This window comes from Musca autumnalis, unplaced genomic scaffold, assembly GCF_047663935.1.
Source record: "Musca autumnalis isolate F117 unplaced genomic scaffold, ASM4766393v1 scaffold_2, whole genome shotgun sequence".
Lineage (NCBI taxonomy): Eukaryota > Metazoa > Arthropoda > Insecta > Diptera > Muscidae > Musca > Musca autumnalis.
In genome coordinates this window covers 1679373-1699350 of record NW_027411755.1, presented here as the reverse complement: position 1 = coordinate 1699350, position 19978 = coordinate 1679373, and the positions used below count along the sequence as shown (strand labels likewise).

The 19978-nt window shown below is 34.6% G+C and overlaps 2 protein-coding genes across 2 annotated transcripts in view; one reads left to right on the top strand and one right to left on the bottom strand.

The window, feature by feature from the left end:
- Positions 1-19978, bottom strand: part of LOC141393505 (uncharacterized) — a 231911-nt gene that overhangs the window by 164742 nt on the left and 47191 nt on the right. The gene's annotated exons all lie outside the window — the stretch shown is intronic.
- LOC141393504 (protein phosphatase eya-like) overlaps positions 13406-19978 on the top strand; it is a 65899-nt gene continuing 59326 nt past the window's right edge. Inside the window, exon 1 of the mRNA XM_073966526.1 lies at positions 13406-14533. Coding sequence (XP_073822627.1) covers positions 14480-14533 — 54 coding nt within the window. The 5' untranslated portion in view covers positions 13406-14479. The remainder of the gene's footprint in view (positions 14534-19978) is intronic.

Genomic DNA, 19978 nt, shown 5'->3' with positions numbered 1-19978 from the left:
TTTTGACATTAAGACCTGAAGACTTTGGGGCCCATAACTGCGAAAGTGCAAGTGATGGGGAAAATCTATTTTAGGTCTTCTATCACGATGCGGTGTCAGAATATGATTAATTTTTTGTGGCTCACACTATTATTATTCAGATAGACATTGTTCCTTCGCGGCCATCAAGAATCTCAGTGTACTTCCAATACTTATTGGACAGCAATTGCGAGTGTCATTCGAAATTCAAAATCCACAATGTCAATTACTGTTTCACAAACTGTAAAATTTTTTTGTGTTGACCCGTTGGATGTCCGTATGGGAAATTCAAATTCATGACACAGTCATTTTAATTCTAAGCATCAATAAAACTTATTGCGTGCTATGTCACCAAACCACCCAAAACATTGTTGATAAGTCATTAGCATTGTTGGCTGTTGGTGATTTTTCTCCAACAACATAAACACTCCTTCAGGTACCTCCCCCACAAAAGTTCGAAAATGTTCGGAAAATTTGTGCGCCAGATAACTCTTGAAGGGAGTAACCGATTTGGTCCAAACTTTGTATATTGTAAATTTTCTAACAGGGTTAGATAAGATTCCAATATGGACTCGATTGGTCCACTCCTTCGGGTACCTCCCAAACAAAATTTCGGAAAAATTCGGTTTAGGGCCTGGTCTAGAATCGCTTTGATTGTTGTTGTATTGTAGCAACTTGTATTCACCGCCCCCTATACGACGGTGCAAGTTTCATCTGGAGGAAGTCCATACTTCCTGAGAAAATAACCTGAAACCCCGCGAAAAACCCCTATGACACCGTATGTAATGGTTTGAGCGCACGATAACTCTCGAACGGATTAACCGATTCGATCCAAAATTTGGCCTTCGTAATATTTTGTCCAAACTCAGTTTAAGTTCGAAGATCGGCGATATCGGTCCAAAATGTTCGGAAAAAATTGTGCGCACGATAACTCTTGAATTGAGTGAACGATTTGGTCCATACTGTACACATCTTAATACATATACCAGATATAGATCAGGTTTAAATATAGACTATATTTGTCCCCTCCCTCGGGTACCTCCCACACAAAATTTCGGATAGGTGCACTTAAAGACCTGCTCTCGAGACACTTTGATTTCTGTTGAAGCAACTTGCATTCAGGGGCATGTTCGTACTTCTTGAGGAACCAGCCCGAAAGGTGTAAAAACTCTATATGTAGTCGATGGAGAGCACGAGAACTTTTTCTTCCCCTTAGGGTACCTCCCCCACAAAAGTTCAACATTCGTGTCGATATGCAGTTTAGGGTCTCTTCGAAGATGCTTTGGAAATGAATTCCGATGCTTTTCATTGTGGTCCTGCTGTTTACAGTCATATTATGTTTTCCGTGGACAAGTCCATGCTTCCTGGCATATTTATAAGACCCAAAAGTTACAAGATGACCCACTGAAATGACTAGTGTGCCCAATATGTATCAAAAAGATATGACTCTCAAAATCAGATCCACTTCCTATGTCGTCTATTCCTTTAAGTAGCCCCTCCGCAAAACTTTAATCCTAATCCAAATTATCGTCGGCAAGTTCAAAGGTACAAAATGGCCACAAAATTCAGAAAAGACCCGAAATATGTATATTCGATCTGTCCGTAGATTAATATTTCAATTCACATAGGCTGAGGGTATATCTCTGTCGACAAAGCCGACTGATACTTTTTTACTTGTTATTAATTGATTTTACGCCAAATTGTGGGCACATAGTGCCAATTTGCTGCCATCTTGTAAAGGCAGCTCGCCTCGAGACAGACACTGGTTTACAATAGTGTGGTTAGTTCATCCGCCGTAGTTGTACTATATCAATGCATTCGAGAGTAAATCATAATTTTTACAGGTTTGGAATATTTGAGCCCGACAAAATGATCCCTATTGACATCAAGGCCTTAAGTGTTTGGGGCCATGTTCGCAAAGTTCAAGTAATGGCAAAAAACGTCGAGACACGTGTCGTTTCTTTTTTTTTTTGGTTTTCTATCAGAAAATGATTAATTGTTCATGACTAAAAAATTTCACATTTACTAACTTCTGCTAATGTAAGAAGCTCGAAAATGTTCACCGGCCCTCAGAACATTTTTGGCTATGTCTCCTGAGTATTCCCGTCATTTGAAACTTTTCAAATAAGAAAGTGGTGGTCATTGTGCTAAAAATAGAATTGGTAGATTTGATTTGTCCTTGTCCTTTTTCAGAAAGTCTTATTATATATTTTTTATTCAACCGATTGTGTTTTTCGGTATTTCTGGAATTTCTTGCCGAAAAAATAACCGATAAAGGTCCAAATGTTGGTGCACCTTCCATATCAAGCATAGACCTATTTTTTAATTGCTTGGAAATTTTCAACAATGTAAACAAGCGATTTTACAGTAATCTGACATAAGTTTCCCGTTTCACATTTTCGCTTAAATCTCTACATTTCTGTTCAAAAATGCTATCATTTGGACGTCGTGCTACAAAGGACGTTTTATTTGTTGTGGGCCGTAATATATGCAGCACACGTTTTTTTGTTCTAGTTATTCTTTCATTCGACCAGTCGTCACTACCAATTGTACTCAGGAGACGTCGTTTCAATTACTAATTGAGTGTTATGGAAATGCGCAGAATCCGACACTAATTCCAAAGGAACATCCTTAGGTTAGCACCAATGGTATGCGGTTGCTAGGTATGGGGCTGGTTGTTGTGGCAACAGTTGCTCTTACTGGACGGATAAGGCGAATTGGTGGGGGAAGAAGGGGGATTTCTTTGTTTGTTATATTCCTTCTTCTATTCAATATTGTTTGCTAAGGAAAAACTGAATTTTCAAAATGGCTGTTTAAATATTTGCCATCGGATCAGCAGAGTGTATTTATTTTGGGGGAGATTTTGTTGCATAGTAGTGTTGTGTTGTTGGTTGGATGGGTGGGTGTATAGGAAATTAATGTCGTGTGGAAAATGAATATTTAATTAAATTAGGTTAAATTATGGTTAGTGTTTTAAATGTTTTTAGAGGGTAAATTAAGTCATTATTTTTCACAGCTGAAGAATTTGTGGTATTTTTAAATGAGGTTAAAGTTCATTTTAAAACATTTTTTGTTTGGGTATTACGAGGATGACAGACAACATAACGACGTACTGCAACAAGTTTAAAATAAATAATAATGTGTGGGCAATGGCAAACGAAAATGAGTATTTCCATGAATGTAATAATCAATCCAAAAGGGTTTTGAATAATTTTTTGGTACGTTAACAAAAAAAAAAATAATAAAATAAAATAAATAAATAAAAATGCAATTTAAATTGGCTCAATAATATAACATAAAAACTCCCGTGTTTTGGATTTTTTTGTTTGCATGCCGTATTTTTTACGATAAACTGACTTTTTATGTTTGAGAGTGGCTAAATCCCTAAATTTTTATTTTAATAATTTATTAAAAGGGACTAGTTAAATAGCGGAAAATATGACATTACTTACCAAGGGGAATGACATGGAAGACTATGGTTTCGGATCTCGCCACAGATCTTCTTCAGTACGATTTATAAAAGCCAAATGTGTATGATACTGATGTAATGTAAATATAACCTCCGTTTTGTTTCATATGAAATGTTAAACAATATTGGAGAAATTATTAATGGCTATATCACATCATATGCTTTTCACGTGTATGACATCAGTTGGTCAAGATTCAAGATATATTTATTGAGACTTATATAATGTTTGAACAGTTACAATTAGCATGTGCCAAGGAAATCTTAAAACTATTTTGTATTATTTTAATTAATGTGTAAAAGCATATGGTGTGATATAGCCATGAATACTAGGCATATACTATCCCTTGCGAAGTTATCTAAGGGCACTCTTTCAAAATCCTATGAATTTAATGAAAATAAAATTTGTCAGATTTTTGCTGGACGCAACACAATTATAAATTATATTGACCACCATCATAACGAAATTTCTTAAAGCAAATCATACGTGTAAAAATATTGTTTTAATAATTTCTTTTGTTTCACAATCAAAACCCCAACAAAAACAACAAAAACGAAAATCATTGACGCCACTTTTTTGTTCTTGACTGGTAAAACTTACTGTATATGCCTCTCGTCTCGTCTGCTGTTGCCTGCTGTTATACGACTTTTCAAATTGGTGTTGTCTCCAGAGCTCCAGGATCGTCTCCCTGCTTTTCAATGTTTCGTTTCGTTGTTATGTTTCTTGCATTACGTTGGTCATTTCAAGTCTGGTGTCCCCTTTTGTTCAGCTGTTATTCGCTGTGTTAACTTTATCTTGTTTGTGGAGGATTTAGTTTTTGGTATCAACTCATAATAGGTAGACAATATGTGACTTATATGTATGTACATGAATTTTAAAGAAAGAAAGAAGCCTTATGGCTTAGCTTGATCGCATCCCATATTCAATATTGGCCTAAATGGTCAAGTATTCTTGCTCGACTGTGGCGGTTTGCTGTCGATGTCGCCGTTATGGGATGTTATGGTTGGTGACTTTTTTGTTAATACGAAATTAATACAAGTGATTGCACCCACCCCAAACGAAGTTGTTGTAGTTGTTGGCAGTGCCGTTAAGAGTAACCCTTTCCGTGGTAAATTTTTCGTAAAAAAAAACCATATTCATGTATCAATATGGGATGCTGTTGACTGTCGTCTCGATATTGCAGGGTTTTTGGTTATTGTTGTCGTCGTTGTGGCGATGATTTCCTAAAGACCAGCAGTTTTAAATGTGTCTTCTTCAGTCTGTGATTAAATAGGTGAAATTAATTACTGGTGACAGTTGCTTGTTGTGGCGCCCAATCAAGTGTTTAGGGCAAAAAGTCAATAAGCCATGTATCATTGAAATGATTAAAAACGGTTAGTTTTGTCATATTTTCTTTTTTAACTAACATACTATGTTGAAGGTCCCAAAGCCATTTTTGGAAAAATGTTCCTTTTCGAAAAAATAATTAGGTTAACCCATTGAAGGCAAAACCTCGTGATTGATATTTAAGTAAGTTAAGTAAGTGTATAAAATTCCTACATATAGAGAGAAAGGTTACTTACAGTTCTTTGTAAACATAAATAAAAGCTTAAAATGTCATTATAGGAAGTCATCATTCTTTAGATTCATCATTAAAAAACAATAAAGTGTTTCGTCAGTATTGCCTATGAATTTATCATTTTTACAGGTGCAAGTAATACAAAAATATTGAGTACCTATGTGTATACATATAATGACAGAAAGGGTTAAATCTTTACATTTTATAAAATTCTTAGAAGGCTATTAAACAACATTTCGTAGAAATTTTAGATATTAAAGGAAGTTTATCCAGCTGATTGATTTTCTATATTCCTGCAAACACTCTCACATTTGAATACGTATGTACCAATACATTGATTTGTGTACAAACACTTTCGAAAATTTAGATTGGCTTTAATACATGTCACTAAGGGACAAACGATGATAGTGATTAGTCTAATAAATACATACATACATCTGCAATAATTTATTTGACTTTAAGAATGGAAATTCTATTGAAAATTTTCAATTTTAATATGAAATGACTTTAAATTGCTATAAAGCAACAAAAATTGTCGATAAGTGGCTAAAAGTGAGCATATAAATCCCGCCCCAATGTAAACATTTCTTTCTCCTTTGTTGTAGATATGACGGCTAAAATAATGAAGGTAGTAAGAATGTAGTGAAAGCAACAACATATTCAGATACAAACAAACACACAAAAGAAATTTGAACAATTTGAGAGTAGCTGAGAAAAAGAATACTGCGAAAAATGCCAGCACTTGGATGTGTTGGTGAATCAAGTTGATCAAGTTGAGTGACTTATCAACATGCTCATTTTGTTTTACATGGTACATATTGCCATTTTAACAGCTATTGAATGGTGCCACATTTTAAAAAATAATTGGTATAATATCGTAGAAGTATCATTGTGAAGTCTAATTTTTAGTACCAAATGTGTTCATATATAGTACTCCTAACATGTTAAGTTTCTCTAAAATTGCTTGAGTTGGAGTATTCCCCTAATGGCTCAACTTCATTTATTACCCTCTATTACAGAGAGTAATGTTTTTAAAACGAACTGACAGTGTTGCAAAATTTTACTGATCGCTACCAATATCATGATTTCATCCCGGCGAAAAGAATTATAAATTGGCTTCTCAGTTTTTGAAATGATGCCTTTTTAGAGAAAACCAGAACTCTTTAAGTGTCTAGTATTCCCATATGAATGAGAATCACACTCACTTTTCGGCTTTTCCAAAGAAACACCAAAATCAAAATATTCTGCAACATGTCAGCACGTATCAACTAAGAATTCATCGAGTTCTGTGAGTTGAAAAGAACATCAATACAGTTGCCTGTGAGGTTGTTGTTGTTGGAATTTTGTTTTTAACAAAGTTCCTCTGCGCGTGCCTCCGCTGTTTTTTGTTTGTTTTGTTTATTGTTGAAGATTCAATCTCATGTGATTGCTTGAGTTGGAGTATTCCCCCAATGGCTCAACTTCATTTATTACCCTCTATTATAGAGAGTAATGGTTTTCAAAACGAACTGACAGTGTTGCAAAATTTTACTGATCGCTACCAATATCATGATAAAATAAATTTGTTATGAATTACTTCTTACTGTACTCTTTGAGAATAGCATCAAAAAAGAGAAAATTTAACAGGTTGTGTTTTGAGATGAATTCAGTGCAAAAGTTAAGTGAAAGTAAAATATTAATATCAAACTAAATGAACTCTATATTGACAAAACTTAATTCGAATATTGAAAAACAATGTATTAACTTAATTTTTATGCAGTTTTGTGTTTGTTAATTTTTTGAATTCATTATTGAATACGTGTGTTGATTGAAGGATTTTTGTAATGTCATTTCTTCAGTATAATTAAATTTCATGTAAAGTCTAAGTTATGTTCCCCCTGCTTCCTGCAAAGATTTTTGTTAAGTCAGTAGTAGTCTAAAGATTCTTTTTACAAATTATCAGCTGCATCTTCCGCATCTTTGGAACTTGTATCCAAAATACTAAGGATAAAATTTCAAATTAATAATTCATATAAAACCTTCAAAATTCCGAAAATCGGGAGGTACCATTATATGGGGACCTGTATCAAAACGTGGACCCAATTCAAAAATTTTTTGCTAGAAGGTTTTCTAACACTAGGGAGTACCGATAGCCAAATTTTGATGTTGATTTTTTCTGCTTTTTTACTGGTGTTGTTAAACTAACCTTTACTGAAATTTTAGTATTGATATCTGCACAGGAAGTATTTTTGGCCACTCTTCCCTTACAAGTTCAACCACAGTGCGAGGGAAGCCTACGTATCTTTGTTCTAAATCCTCTCGTATCTACACGGTTATCGTTATTTCTAATGGTTTAATTGGTTTATATATCATCATATGCTTAAGCTGGGTACACACGATTAGTTTTGAATGTTGGTTTGCTAAAGCAAGCAAAAGCTTGACAGCTTATGACTTTTTGACCTTTTTTCTCAAAATTAATGGTTAAATTAACACTTATTCCATTTAATTATATTTTTGTGATTAAAAAATAACGAAAACATATAGATATTTCTGGAAATTTAATAACGGAGTCTGAAGTGGAACAAGCAATTGTAGCGCTTAAAGAAAAAAATCTACAGGACCTAATCAAATCCCTTCAGAAGTGTTGAAACTAATAGATGGACGCAATATACCACTAATAGTAAAACTCTTTAATCATGTACATATATGATGCTGGACAATGTCCACATGACTGGTTATTATCGACGTTTGAGCAATACCACAACCTAAAAATATTTCTTAGAAAAAGCTATGGGAGTAGAAAACTTTTAATGCAGTAATTACTGAAAAATGACAAATACACGTTTTTCACATGTAATTCGAAAAATACCAGTTTAATTCGCAACATTACATTTGTAATTCGATTATTCTATTTGTAATTCGTAACATTTTATTTATAATTGGAGAATTCCTTTTGTAATTCGTATTATTTTATTTGGAATTCGAATTATTCCTTTTGTAATTCGAATTATTGTATTTGTAATTTGAATTATTCGATTTGTAATTCGAATTATTCCATTTGAAATTCGAATTATACCATTTGTAATTTGAATTATTGCATTTGTAATTCGAATTGTTCCATTTGAAATTCGAATTGTTTTATTTGTAATACGAACTATTCTATTTGTAATTCGAATTATTCCATTTGAAATTACAAATAGAAGAATCGAATTACAAATGGAATAATTCGAATTCCAAATCAAATAATTAGAATTACAAAGAAAATAAAACGAATTACAAATGGAATAATTCAAATTTCAAATGGAATAATTCGAATTTTTTTTTTTTTTTTTTTGGACTGCCATCAATTTCAATAAATATTACCTACAGCAGATCCACTAAAAGAGTACCCGGGAATTCTCGGTTTTTTGGCTACGGGATTTTCCCGGGAAACAAAATCTTTGGAGGAATTTTTAAATAAATCGCGGTCAAGGTTCACATTTTATAGGTATATTTTAGGCTTTTTGCTTGGAAACAGTAAGTCCTTTAGAAATGGGACCAAAGAAAATGTTTTAGCTGTGAAAGGATTGACCGTTATGATTCGGTTCTAGGTTTTACAATTTTTGAGATACATAAGTTATAGCTGTCAAAATTCTCTACAAGATTGGCTTTCGTAATTTTTTCCTAGGTTATATAATTTTTGAGATATATAAATTTAGGTTGGGAAATTGCAGTCATGCCATTGTTTTATAAGCAGATGATACAGTGTGTGAATTGTCCCAATTTGATATTCTATATCTCAAAAATTGTAAAACCTACGAAAATATCATAAAGGACAATCTTGTAGATAATTTTTACTGCTACAACATTTTGTTCAGTTCCATTTTGATAGGACTTGTGGTTTCCCAGCAAAATAGTGAAAACCTCAAAAAAAACCTTTACTCAAAAAGCGCTCCGGTGATTTTTTGTTTGTTTTTTTTTTGGTCTTTATCATCTATGAACATTGTAGTTTCAGAATCCGCAAAAACTTCGCAGGTGTAAGCTCCTTTCATTTTAAGTTGGTCAAAGAGCACCGTGATGTGAATCCAAAATTTTTTTTTCGGGGAGAAAGACGAGCCCCACCAAAACTTGGACTATAACGACGCACAGTGTTGCCTCAGTGGACAAAACTCGAAAAATGTGTTCTTGACTTTTTTATAATTTTATGGTTTTATTTTATTGAGAACACTTCAAATAGGACAAACCTCAAAGATGTTGTCGATATTTGGTGTTACTATAAAGTTATAGCTCGTTAAACATAGAACATTTTTCGTATGTGACATTTACTAAAATGTATTTAAAAAAGAAACCCATGTTCATGGAAATTTTTTATAGAAGTTATTGACATATTCCACAACTTTTGAATAGAGTGGTCGATAGTCTTGCAATTTATAAAAAAAAGTTTACATATAATGTGTATACATAAAGTACCGTTATGTTGATTGAAACAGTAACGTGTTATACAAAACTCACGAATTTCGCTTCTTTCATGGAGTGTATCTAAAAATTGCAGCAAATTGCAGTTTCGACCATTTGGTACATGAAACAGACATCCCTTTCGAATTAAAAAATGCAAAGTTTACATCCTATAAAATCCGATTCTCGGAGCCACAACCATATCATCATAAACAATTTGTACGAAAGGAGCAAGAATCCTTGTTTTGCCTCAGTGGATAAATTCACTTTATTTGACTGCTTCGTTTTATATATCCAAATATGAACCGATTTTTAACAAAATCGGTAAAACTGATCAGAGGCCCAAGCAAATATCGCATATTAAATTTGAAGGCGGTTCAATTAAAATTGGCTAAGTTATATGGGGGATATATCCAAATCTGAACCGATATGGACCAAAATGGGAATTTTTTATTCCTATGCCCGCATAAGTACATGTATAAAAATTCATCGACCTAGGTCAACTCCTTCTATTTTTGTCCACGTTTACAAGGAAGCGGCAACTCTGTGCGACGCATTTTTGTCCTGCTTCATATACATATGTATGTGCGAAAGAATATTTTCTATTTTAAAGTCCCATGTTTTTGAAGCAATCTTAATCATAAGAACATAGTTTTTCAAAACATAAGATTTTTGAGGAATTTGTAAATAACTTCATTGTTTGAGCTAAACCTCTTTCCATCGAGCGATTTCCTTAGATTGGAATAATGGAAATGGTCAGTGTGGGCTGAATCCGGACAACATGGTGACTAAGGCGCAAACGTGTCAGATATTTTTCGGAACTGAACTTTTGGGAAAATTTGCTCTGGGTCTCTAACAAATGGAACTGGTATTGTATTTCATATATATAACTATGGGAAGATGGAAAAATCACGGAAACATTGATTAATCCTCGTATTTCAAAATTTCCCGGGAAATCTCGTACTCCCGTTTTCCGGGAATGATAAAAACCAGGAAACCCCAAAACCCCAGATAAAGGGCATTCCCTTTTCCACGATAACACTGTAGCATAATTTCCCGTCACCTAGCAAAATATGTCACAGTATTACTTCAGAGTACATGAAATGTCTCCAATAGATCGTAGTAAGCATTTCTGAAAATTGCCGAAATGTCTACCCAACGGATTCCTAATGGGTACTTCACACGATATGTTTTTACATATGAGTTGTCACTTTTATATACAAAATGTATATGCGAAGTGACAACACAAATAACATATCGTGTAAAGTACCCATAAGGAATATTAGTCTCGAAATGTGCTACTTTGTACTATTTCGTAAAATATTCGTATCTCTTAATTAATTTTCATTAAAATAAACCACTTTAGGCCTTGTTCATGCACCTAGGTGGTCTCGTTTACTGCTAATATGGCCAGTAGTGCGATTCTCTAAATCACTTTTTGAGTTACCGACAATTGTTGTAAAAATTAAAATGCTTATAATTTCGGTAATTACCGATGTTTTTCGATAAGTTAACAACGAATAAAAAAACAGTCGTAAAGTTCTAACGATAGCTAGAGTGATGTCAACTTTTATTTGAACTTTTTTGAAAATTTTCGTTGGCAACTCAAAAAATGAGTTTTAGGATCGCACTACTGGTATTCTTTTAGTCGATCAGGCAATTCCCCTGATCGAGTTCTGCTGCAATTGTAATTGATGGCAATCCAACCTGGTGAACTAAAAAACTCAAAAACGTCATAGTTGCGACCTCCATGGCATTGTTTTCATGTAATATGAACTGGTACCCCTTGGTCCATATGGTAACCCTCTTACCAGGGATATCCCATACCTTATACTGTTGTTACTTGTTGGTAGTTAGTCCTTATTAAGAATAAAACGCCTTGATGCCTTGCATTACAGGTAATTATTAGTTTTGATTATTTTGTTGAACTATGTGGGTTATTTTTGTATTTATACATTCAATCTGGTCTTAAACAAGTTGACCAACTAATTTTTGCAAAAAGCCCGACATTTTTATCACAACTATTTGTCATTTTCACTAATTAATACCTGAAAAGTTACTTGACAAACTGTATGTATGTATATAAAAAAACGAAATCAAACTCAAGATCTGGAAATCAACGAACAATTTGTTATTGCTTTGGTTTGAAGTAGAAGTAGCATAGAGATAGTGGCAAAACTTCAAGTCGATCGGAAAAAAATTACTGAGATATGAGCGTGAAAAGGGAAGAATCCGTTGTGTTTTGCATGTGGAATAAAAACATAAAACGCGTTTTTCTCTAAATGGAAATCGGTGGCAACTCTAACTCGAAAACTATTGAACCGCTCGTCTTATATTTTTGTCCTATTCAAAAAAAGTCTATCATTAACTCGCTGTATGTGCGATCAAACAGTTCAATTGTTAATGAAATCTTAATAGACCCAATTCGGTCCTATGTGTTATAGACCACATCGAGTTAATACGGTGCGCATATTTGTATCATTCTAAACACTATAAAATGTCTTATAGATTTAGTTTTTATACTCTGTACTATTCCCGGGTTAATACAAGTCTGTCGATCCGGAACCAATATGGATACGGTGGCAAATGACAGTGATAGGTAATGTAATGAGCGCATCTCTCCTGGATAGTTATTATACCCTCCACCATATGGAGGGTATAATTAAATTTGTCATTCCATTTGTAACACATCGAAATATTCGTCGGGGACCCTATAAAGTATATATATTATTGATCAGCATACTATTCTATGTCGATTTAACCATGTCCGTCTATCTGTTGAAATCAAGATACAGCTCGCAATTTTAAAGATAGAGAGTCAATATTTGGTACAGAGATTTTTATTACTTGCAGGATGGTTGGTATTGAAAATGGGATATATCGGTCCACGTTTTGATATAGCCCCTATAGAACGGAACCTCCCGATTTTCGATATTTTTAAGGTTTTAGCTTCATTATCCTACCAAAATGGCTGAAATTGGGTACGTAGTCTTCTTTAGGGGTATAAAACTTTCCCCCAGAATTTTGTCGGTATCGGTCCACGCCTTCATATAGAACGGTACCTCCCGATTTTCGGTATTTTGGAGGTTTTAGCTTCATTACCCCACCAAAATGGCTGAAATTTGGTATTTAGTTATCGTTGAGGATATAATACGTTCCACCTAAAATTTGTTGGTATAGGTCCACGCCTTAATATAGCCCCCATAGAACGGTACCTCCCGATATTCGGTATTTTGAAGGTTTTAGCTTCATTATCGCACCAAAATGGCTGAAATTTGGTATTTAATTATCGTTGTATAGAACTTTCCACCTGAAATTTGTTGTTATAGGTTCACGCTTTCATATAGCCCCTATAGAACGGTACCTCCCGATATTCGGTATTTTGAAGGTTTTAGCTTCATTATCCCACCAAAATGGTTGAAATTTGGTAATTCGTCTTCGTTGAGGATATAAAAAATCGTTCCAACTGAAATTTGTTGGTATAGGTACACGCCTTCATATAGCCCCCATAGAACGGTACCTCCCGATATTCGGTATTTTGAAGGTTTTAGCTTCATTATCCCACCAAAATGGTTGAAATTTGGTAATTAGTCTTCGTTGATGATGCGGAGCTAAGTACTTTCGTAGATGAAAGGACACTAATTATTCCATTCTCGTACAATTTAATTTTGGTGGAGGGTATAAAAGGTCCGGTCCGGCTGAACTTAACGTTTTCTTACCTGTTATTTTTGTAGGACAGTTTTTGCATGAATTTTTGAAAATTTAAATTTACTAACAATGATCTGGCAGCGCTTTTTTGCCCTAACGAAAATCACTCATCTACTCATTTAACCAAAGAGATATTTTCCAAACATGAGCACTAAAAAAGAGCAGATGGTAGTTTTGCAGCCATTCGCAGTTTTGAGTGTATTTCAACAAGCAACCACCACCAAATCCATCCATATGCTCCACTCACCATTGGTACTTATCACACATTAAATGAGGATTAACTCGTTTCACTCAGCGGAATGCCGCATAGGTACTCGTCTTTGCAGTGTTTTGGCGTTGTATACATGATTATGTCCATGTGCTGTTGTTGTTGACGAACACCACCTAAAAAGCTTGGGCAAATTATATGCGAATATTCAGATGCGAATCAGTTGAAAAGTTACGGCTAATACGTAATCGTTAACAAAACATACACGTACAAAATAAGACCGATAATGATTATCGACCGCTCGTTGTCGTCGTTTTATTACCAATTAGTGTGGACAAACCAATTTTTATTTCCCTTAAGTCCTAATCGTAGCGCCGATAAATTTTAATATTTACCATAAATGTCAGGAAGAAATTTAGAAAAGCCTGGCTTTGTAGTTTTATTGGCATTTAAGTGTTTGCATCTTTATGATTTTTTATTACAATATGGAATTGCCGTCGGTTTCGAAAGTGTTGTGAAATAATTTCTGTCCCGTAAATAACGAGTTCGTAAATATATTAATATGTCTTTTTATAACAAGCGACATTGGAAGCATTAAAATGCACACACAAATTAGTCGAAACAAATGTAAACATTTAAATTATTGTGACCATAAAATTAGTGATATGCATGTTTATGCCGCCATACGTATGCCGAACGTAAAATAAAACTAACAACAACAACAACTTGCAACATTTTCAAACAGCTGTCAACACGGGTGTCGAATTTACCAATTGGCTGTTTGACTAAATTGAATTTAATTGCCATTAATTTATGCTAAAATAGAACTACCGCAGTAGCAAATGTGTCAATTTGCAAAGCATCAGCTATCAGACAGCAGAGTTGAGGATATAATTATAATCATGGAATAATATTTACAATGATAACAATGTGCTTTCTTATTACACAAATCCCCCCGAAAAGTTAATTGAAAACATGTTTTAATTACAACTAAATGCTGCATGAACACAGTTTAGAGAATCCCGACCCCGAGTGGCTTGTTTAGAAGAGAGTTTTCCAACAATTTCAATTAGAAAGACGTTACGGGAATTATACAACGGTCATACTATGTTGTATAATGTACCGTGCTACCAAAACTATTCAACACTGGATTACTACAAGGTAAGTTGTAATAAGTAAGCATAAGTAATATATGTATTTTTATCGGAACTAATGATTTGGCTAACTAAGGTTAACTTCCGAAACGTCAGTTGTTTTGCAAATGTCTTAGTTTATGAATTTCAAAACATCATTCAAAACATACGCATTTTTGACGCATTTATTTCTGATGCATTAACAGTTGCAATTGCGAGGAACAATGCATTAGTGAGCAACTGAAATATTTAAACGAAATCTTAAAATGACGTCTGTTTCGGAAGCCAATCTATGTGTGGGTGTATTACTTGCACTCTACAGTATAAAAAAAACCACACAAAACTGTAAATAAAAATGCCAAAGTAATTCCCGAAATACTAAAAAAAGAATTTAACATTTTTGCAAGTCTTATATCAAAATTATCATGTATTCTAAGCGGTTGATTTCATATCAGAATATCTTCCTCTATATGTGAATCATAATCAGGAAAAATCATTTTATTAACCAAAACCGCAAGAAATTTTGAAATTTTCTGTAACTTTTTAGAAAAAAAAATCCTCTTATCAGCATCCGAAGTACTACATGGTTTCGTCGTTGTTGTCTATGTGGGTTATATTAAAACGTGGACTTGTACCGAAAAGACACTGTAAGAACGTTTTGTTGCCCCAACGAAAACAAATATAGCTAAAATATATTTGTGGCACGTGGATGACGTGGACCTATACCGACAATTCTCTGCGGTAATAATTTATATCTCCAAGGAAGACTACAGTATAGTCTCGATAATCCGGATAATTTTAGTGTCTGGATTACCGGCGTTGTCCGGATTATCGAGACTATACTGTAGTCTTCCTTGGAGGTATAAATTATTACCGCAGATAATTGTCGGTATAGGTCCACGTTTTGACATACTTTGACTTCATTGAACAATACCTCCCGATTTTTAAACAAACCAATAGGCCTCCACGAGACGGATGAGTTTAGTCCTTTCATAAATTTAAGGAACGTAATTATTCTTTTTATAATAATTGTTCCACAAACATCCCATAAGAGACAAGGGAGACTTCTCGCATATCAATGAGTGCACCCCGATTCAGATTAGCTCAATGATATGGGGCCTACAGTTTATCGCCGAGTCCGAACGGTGTGTCTAAGACACCACTTTTGTAAAGAAGTTTTACATTGCTGAAATACTCAGGAAATGTCGCCAACTTTACTGAGGGGTATTTTGCTACCGTTAAAAAGTGTTTTGATGTTGGCCGGGGAAACGAACCCACGACCTTATGTGTGCAAGGCGGGTGTGCATACCATTGCACCACCGTGGCACCCTTTCTTTTTACTTCAAGAAATTTCGTGGTGGAGAGTATAAAAAGTTTGGACGGCCAAACTTAATGCCGCTTTTACTTTATTAATTTTAAAAGTCTGTTACTAACCCAGTTTCTGCGGATTGAATCTGATATTTGGTATTTTTGGTATGCTGAGGACTCGCTACATTGATACAAGCATTCCAGACACTTGGATATTTTCTCCGGGACTCTTCCCATCCTCTTGAATAAGGTCTAAATACGGATAAGTAAAGTCTAGTCTACGACCAAGAGTGGAAGCTGAAACTAAAATTTTGATGCAATTAACGACTTTATCAACCTTGGCACTTCCATAAAAGCAAACAATATCAGTCGTATTTTAATAGCCAGTTTATATAATAGCTTTTTTGCCGGGTTTTTATAAGGATTTATTTGACGTATACGCAATGGATTTGACATTTGAAACCCAGTGGGTTCATAAAATCCGTTCATACATAAACGTACTATAAGATTGAGGTTTATAAACATTTATGTATAACTATCCCAACAATTTATTATTTTGATTTTTCTATATTAGTTCTTAATGTATTGTCTGCCTTCTAAATCGCTGAGATTTAATAAATACACTCACTTCAATTGAAACATATTCTTCAGAGTAGATGTTAGCTTCTGGGCACTGACAACGATTCGTCGATTATATGTACATACATGTATATGTATGTATGTACGTTATATCGACATCATTATCCACTTTTTTGCGCGTGCAACCCAGCAACGAGATGAGCAACTGCAGGCAAAAATGAAAATTGTTTCACAAACAAAATAAAGTAATTTTTGCGTTCTTGAAATGGCTCAGATTACAGACAAAATCAACAACAATGATAACAGCAAACAGAGCATAGAAAAAAGGTGGCAGTGGTGGCGGTGCCAGTTGATGCATAGCTAGCCAGGCAGTCAGTCAGCCTGCCTTGGCATCGACATCATCGTCATCAGCAGCATTGACAACGCAAATGATGAAAATGGTGGTTGCCCTGAGAGATGACAGTTGGTGGAAATGCTCGTTCGCTTACATTCAAATCCGCATATCTACGCACTCCTGTTGTCACTGCCAACGTTGTTGTTTTGTTGCTGTTGTTACCATTGTAGAGTACTCAACAAATAATAAATGGAATTTCGAAAGGAGCAACGGAATAAAAGGCAAAAAAAGGAATAGAAAGGGGCGAACCGAAAGCTGTGTTTGAGTTTGGGTAAAGCGTTAAGGCTTTTAAATGGTTTTCACAGGAATGGAAAACAAAACAAACAATTCAATAATAAAGCAAATAACTCAAACCCAAGATGCCAAGGACCGTGAAGAGACAGCGACAACAACAGCAACTGCCAGTTGTGGAGGCGGAGTCGGAGATTTCTTGAAGACAAACAAAGGCAAATCACCTGTATTTGAACAGTTGAAACTCCCTGTTCAGAGCGGTATATACATAAAGCACAATATATTCCGTTAGCTATAAAATATATCGGACAAGTCTGCGGAAATGTTGAGTTTGTATTTCATTTTTTTTTTTTTAATATTTGACAAATTGACGGGGAGATGACATCGTAAAGCAATTTGAAGATCATAATGGCCGATATAACTAATGGCATGAGCAGTTCAGCCTCATTAACAATTGTTGTCATCAGGATATCAACAATGTCTCCGTAATTCCATTGTCTCTGACCAAAAACACGTTCTTTTTTCCTTTTTATTCAAAAATACCTGCAAAATTCCCAGCAAAGAAGTCGAACAAAAAGATTCACTAGAATCCAGGAACAATTTCGAATGAATTAAACCACAATTGCTGAAAAAGACACAATACAGAAGGCACGAAAGGATCTTGTCTGTCAAGAAATCCTTTGTGATGGCATTCCTATTTGAGTAGAATTGTTCCAAAACATTTTAAGGTTTGTCCTCATTATCAGCTTTGCTTTCAACAAGCAAAAATAATACCAAATAATCACAAAAAGTATTTGCTTTTTTTGAGAGATAAAATTGTTGCTCTTTCTTGGGTTTGGTGGAGACGTTTTAGACAGAATCCTAAAAAATCAAAGGTCAATCTGGAATTTGGTTGTGTGTGGGTTTGTAAAAGTAGATAAATGTTTTAAAATAATTATTTTTTAATAATCACTGCTACGGCTACTGTAATCCTACGGATTCGTACCTGGACTGTACTACGTTATGAAACAGTAGCTAAATATCACTTGGAGTGGTCGTCTAATCCTAATCACCTGAAAAATACGGACTAAGGATTAACACAAATGTGTGTTGCAACGAGAATTGATAATAACTGATAGATAAAGGAATTATCTGAAATGCAGTTGGTGGCAACGCAAAAATATATTTACCTACATGGGCGGTTATATTTTACCACAATATTATGTGTAACAGGTATTACACAAATGATAACATCTTAGAGGATTATTGGAAAAATCAAAAGTCAGTATTAAAAACTTCGAGAAAGCAATCACTTTCGGATGACTTCAATAGAAATTTATCTTTTGCGTAATTGCAAAATGTTAATAATGTCTTATTTACAAACCCAGCTAAATAAAACTACTTCATGATGAATAGTACTTTAACAGATTCTTCTCAAAGCCGTCCACAGAGAGTGATGACAGATACCGTATGTTCTTTATCTTTCGACAACGTTCGTATTGAATTCATATCATCGATTTTTTGTATATAAAAATTAAATACTTCCATAGAGTAATGCAAAAGATGTGATCAGGGCGCAAAGTCGACTGCATCCTCCATGCACCATGCCCTTGTAAAAATCATGACTTTTTCACGTTAAAATTAAATTACTTATTTGACCACAAACATTTAGCTGGGAGTGTAATTCAGCATAATCACAGTTTTGTTGTTTTACACTTTTAAACAAGTTTTTCAAAAAGGAGGGAAATTTTGCTTTCGGGAAGGCTATAAAAGACTATCATAGCGATTATGAATCTTCACGTAGGGAGCTACTCACAAGTGAGTTGCAGTTCACTTTCACCTGCTCGAGCTATTATGATTGAGCAGGGAGGAGCACAAAAAGTGAACAAGGGTTGACAAGTCGGAAAATGGAAAATAATGGCGCGACTTGTGAACCCTTGAAATAATAATTTGTGTTGCCATACCGTCATTTTTTGCACAAATAACTATGAGATTAATTAATTCTTATTTTTTGTATAAAAAATAAATAAATTTTCAAATTAATAAACATTTCTAGCAAGAAAAATGTCAGTTATTAACAATCCACTGTAAAAGAACATGGATATTGGTAAAAGAAAATACAACATTAAAACAACATGGCAACATCTGTAACAGCTGTTCTTTTGTTTTGGCAGATATGTGAAAATTGTTTATTTACACTGAAGAATTCGTGAAATTTATTGGAAAATCGTAAAAAAGTGAACAAATGTCGTTTAAAAACGTCATTAAATGGCTACAATAAGTAAATGTTTAATGTTGCATTTTGGGTGATAACAGAAATGGCAAATTCTGAGGAATACCAAGGAAATGAAGTGGAAGTTGTGTTTAGCACCATCTCCCATTCTTTCCAAGACTGCGACCCCAAAAGATCCAAATCGTGTACATTACTCTCTCTAGGAATAACAATTGCAGACATGGGTTGCTCCTGATTGGGTCCTTGTATAGTTGTGAGCCGCTTTATGCAGAATGTACCTTTTTGATCTGTCCATACCAGAAAACTCGATTTAGGCCTTCCTTCACTGATACATACCACGGGCAACGTTTTAGTTACAGTACTTGCTCGGGCATTACCGTGAGATAGGGATGGCTCTCACGGTAATGCCCGAGCAAGTACTGTAACTAAAACGTTGGGTGGGTTGGCCCGACACACTAGGTCCATCAAGAATGATCTTCACGTTCTAGAGAGGGAAGCCCAACCATACTGGATAGAATCCCTTGCTCAACAAGCATTTCAAGTAGTTTTGAATAGCTTTCACATAGTCGCAGGTTCTAATGTAAACAAATATAGTGTGAATAAAGTCCACAACAAACCAGAGTAGTTTTTGCTCAACTATACTTGGGATATTGCAGTCGTCTAAATTCTTAGGCAAATATTGATAGCACCATGCACAGCACTCTGCGTCTTTTAATGGTGCGATGCCAAACCTAGTCATATAACTCCAG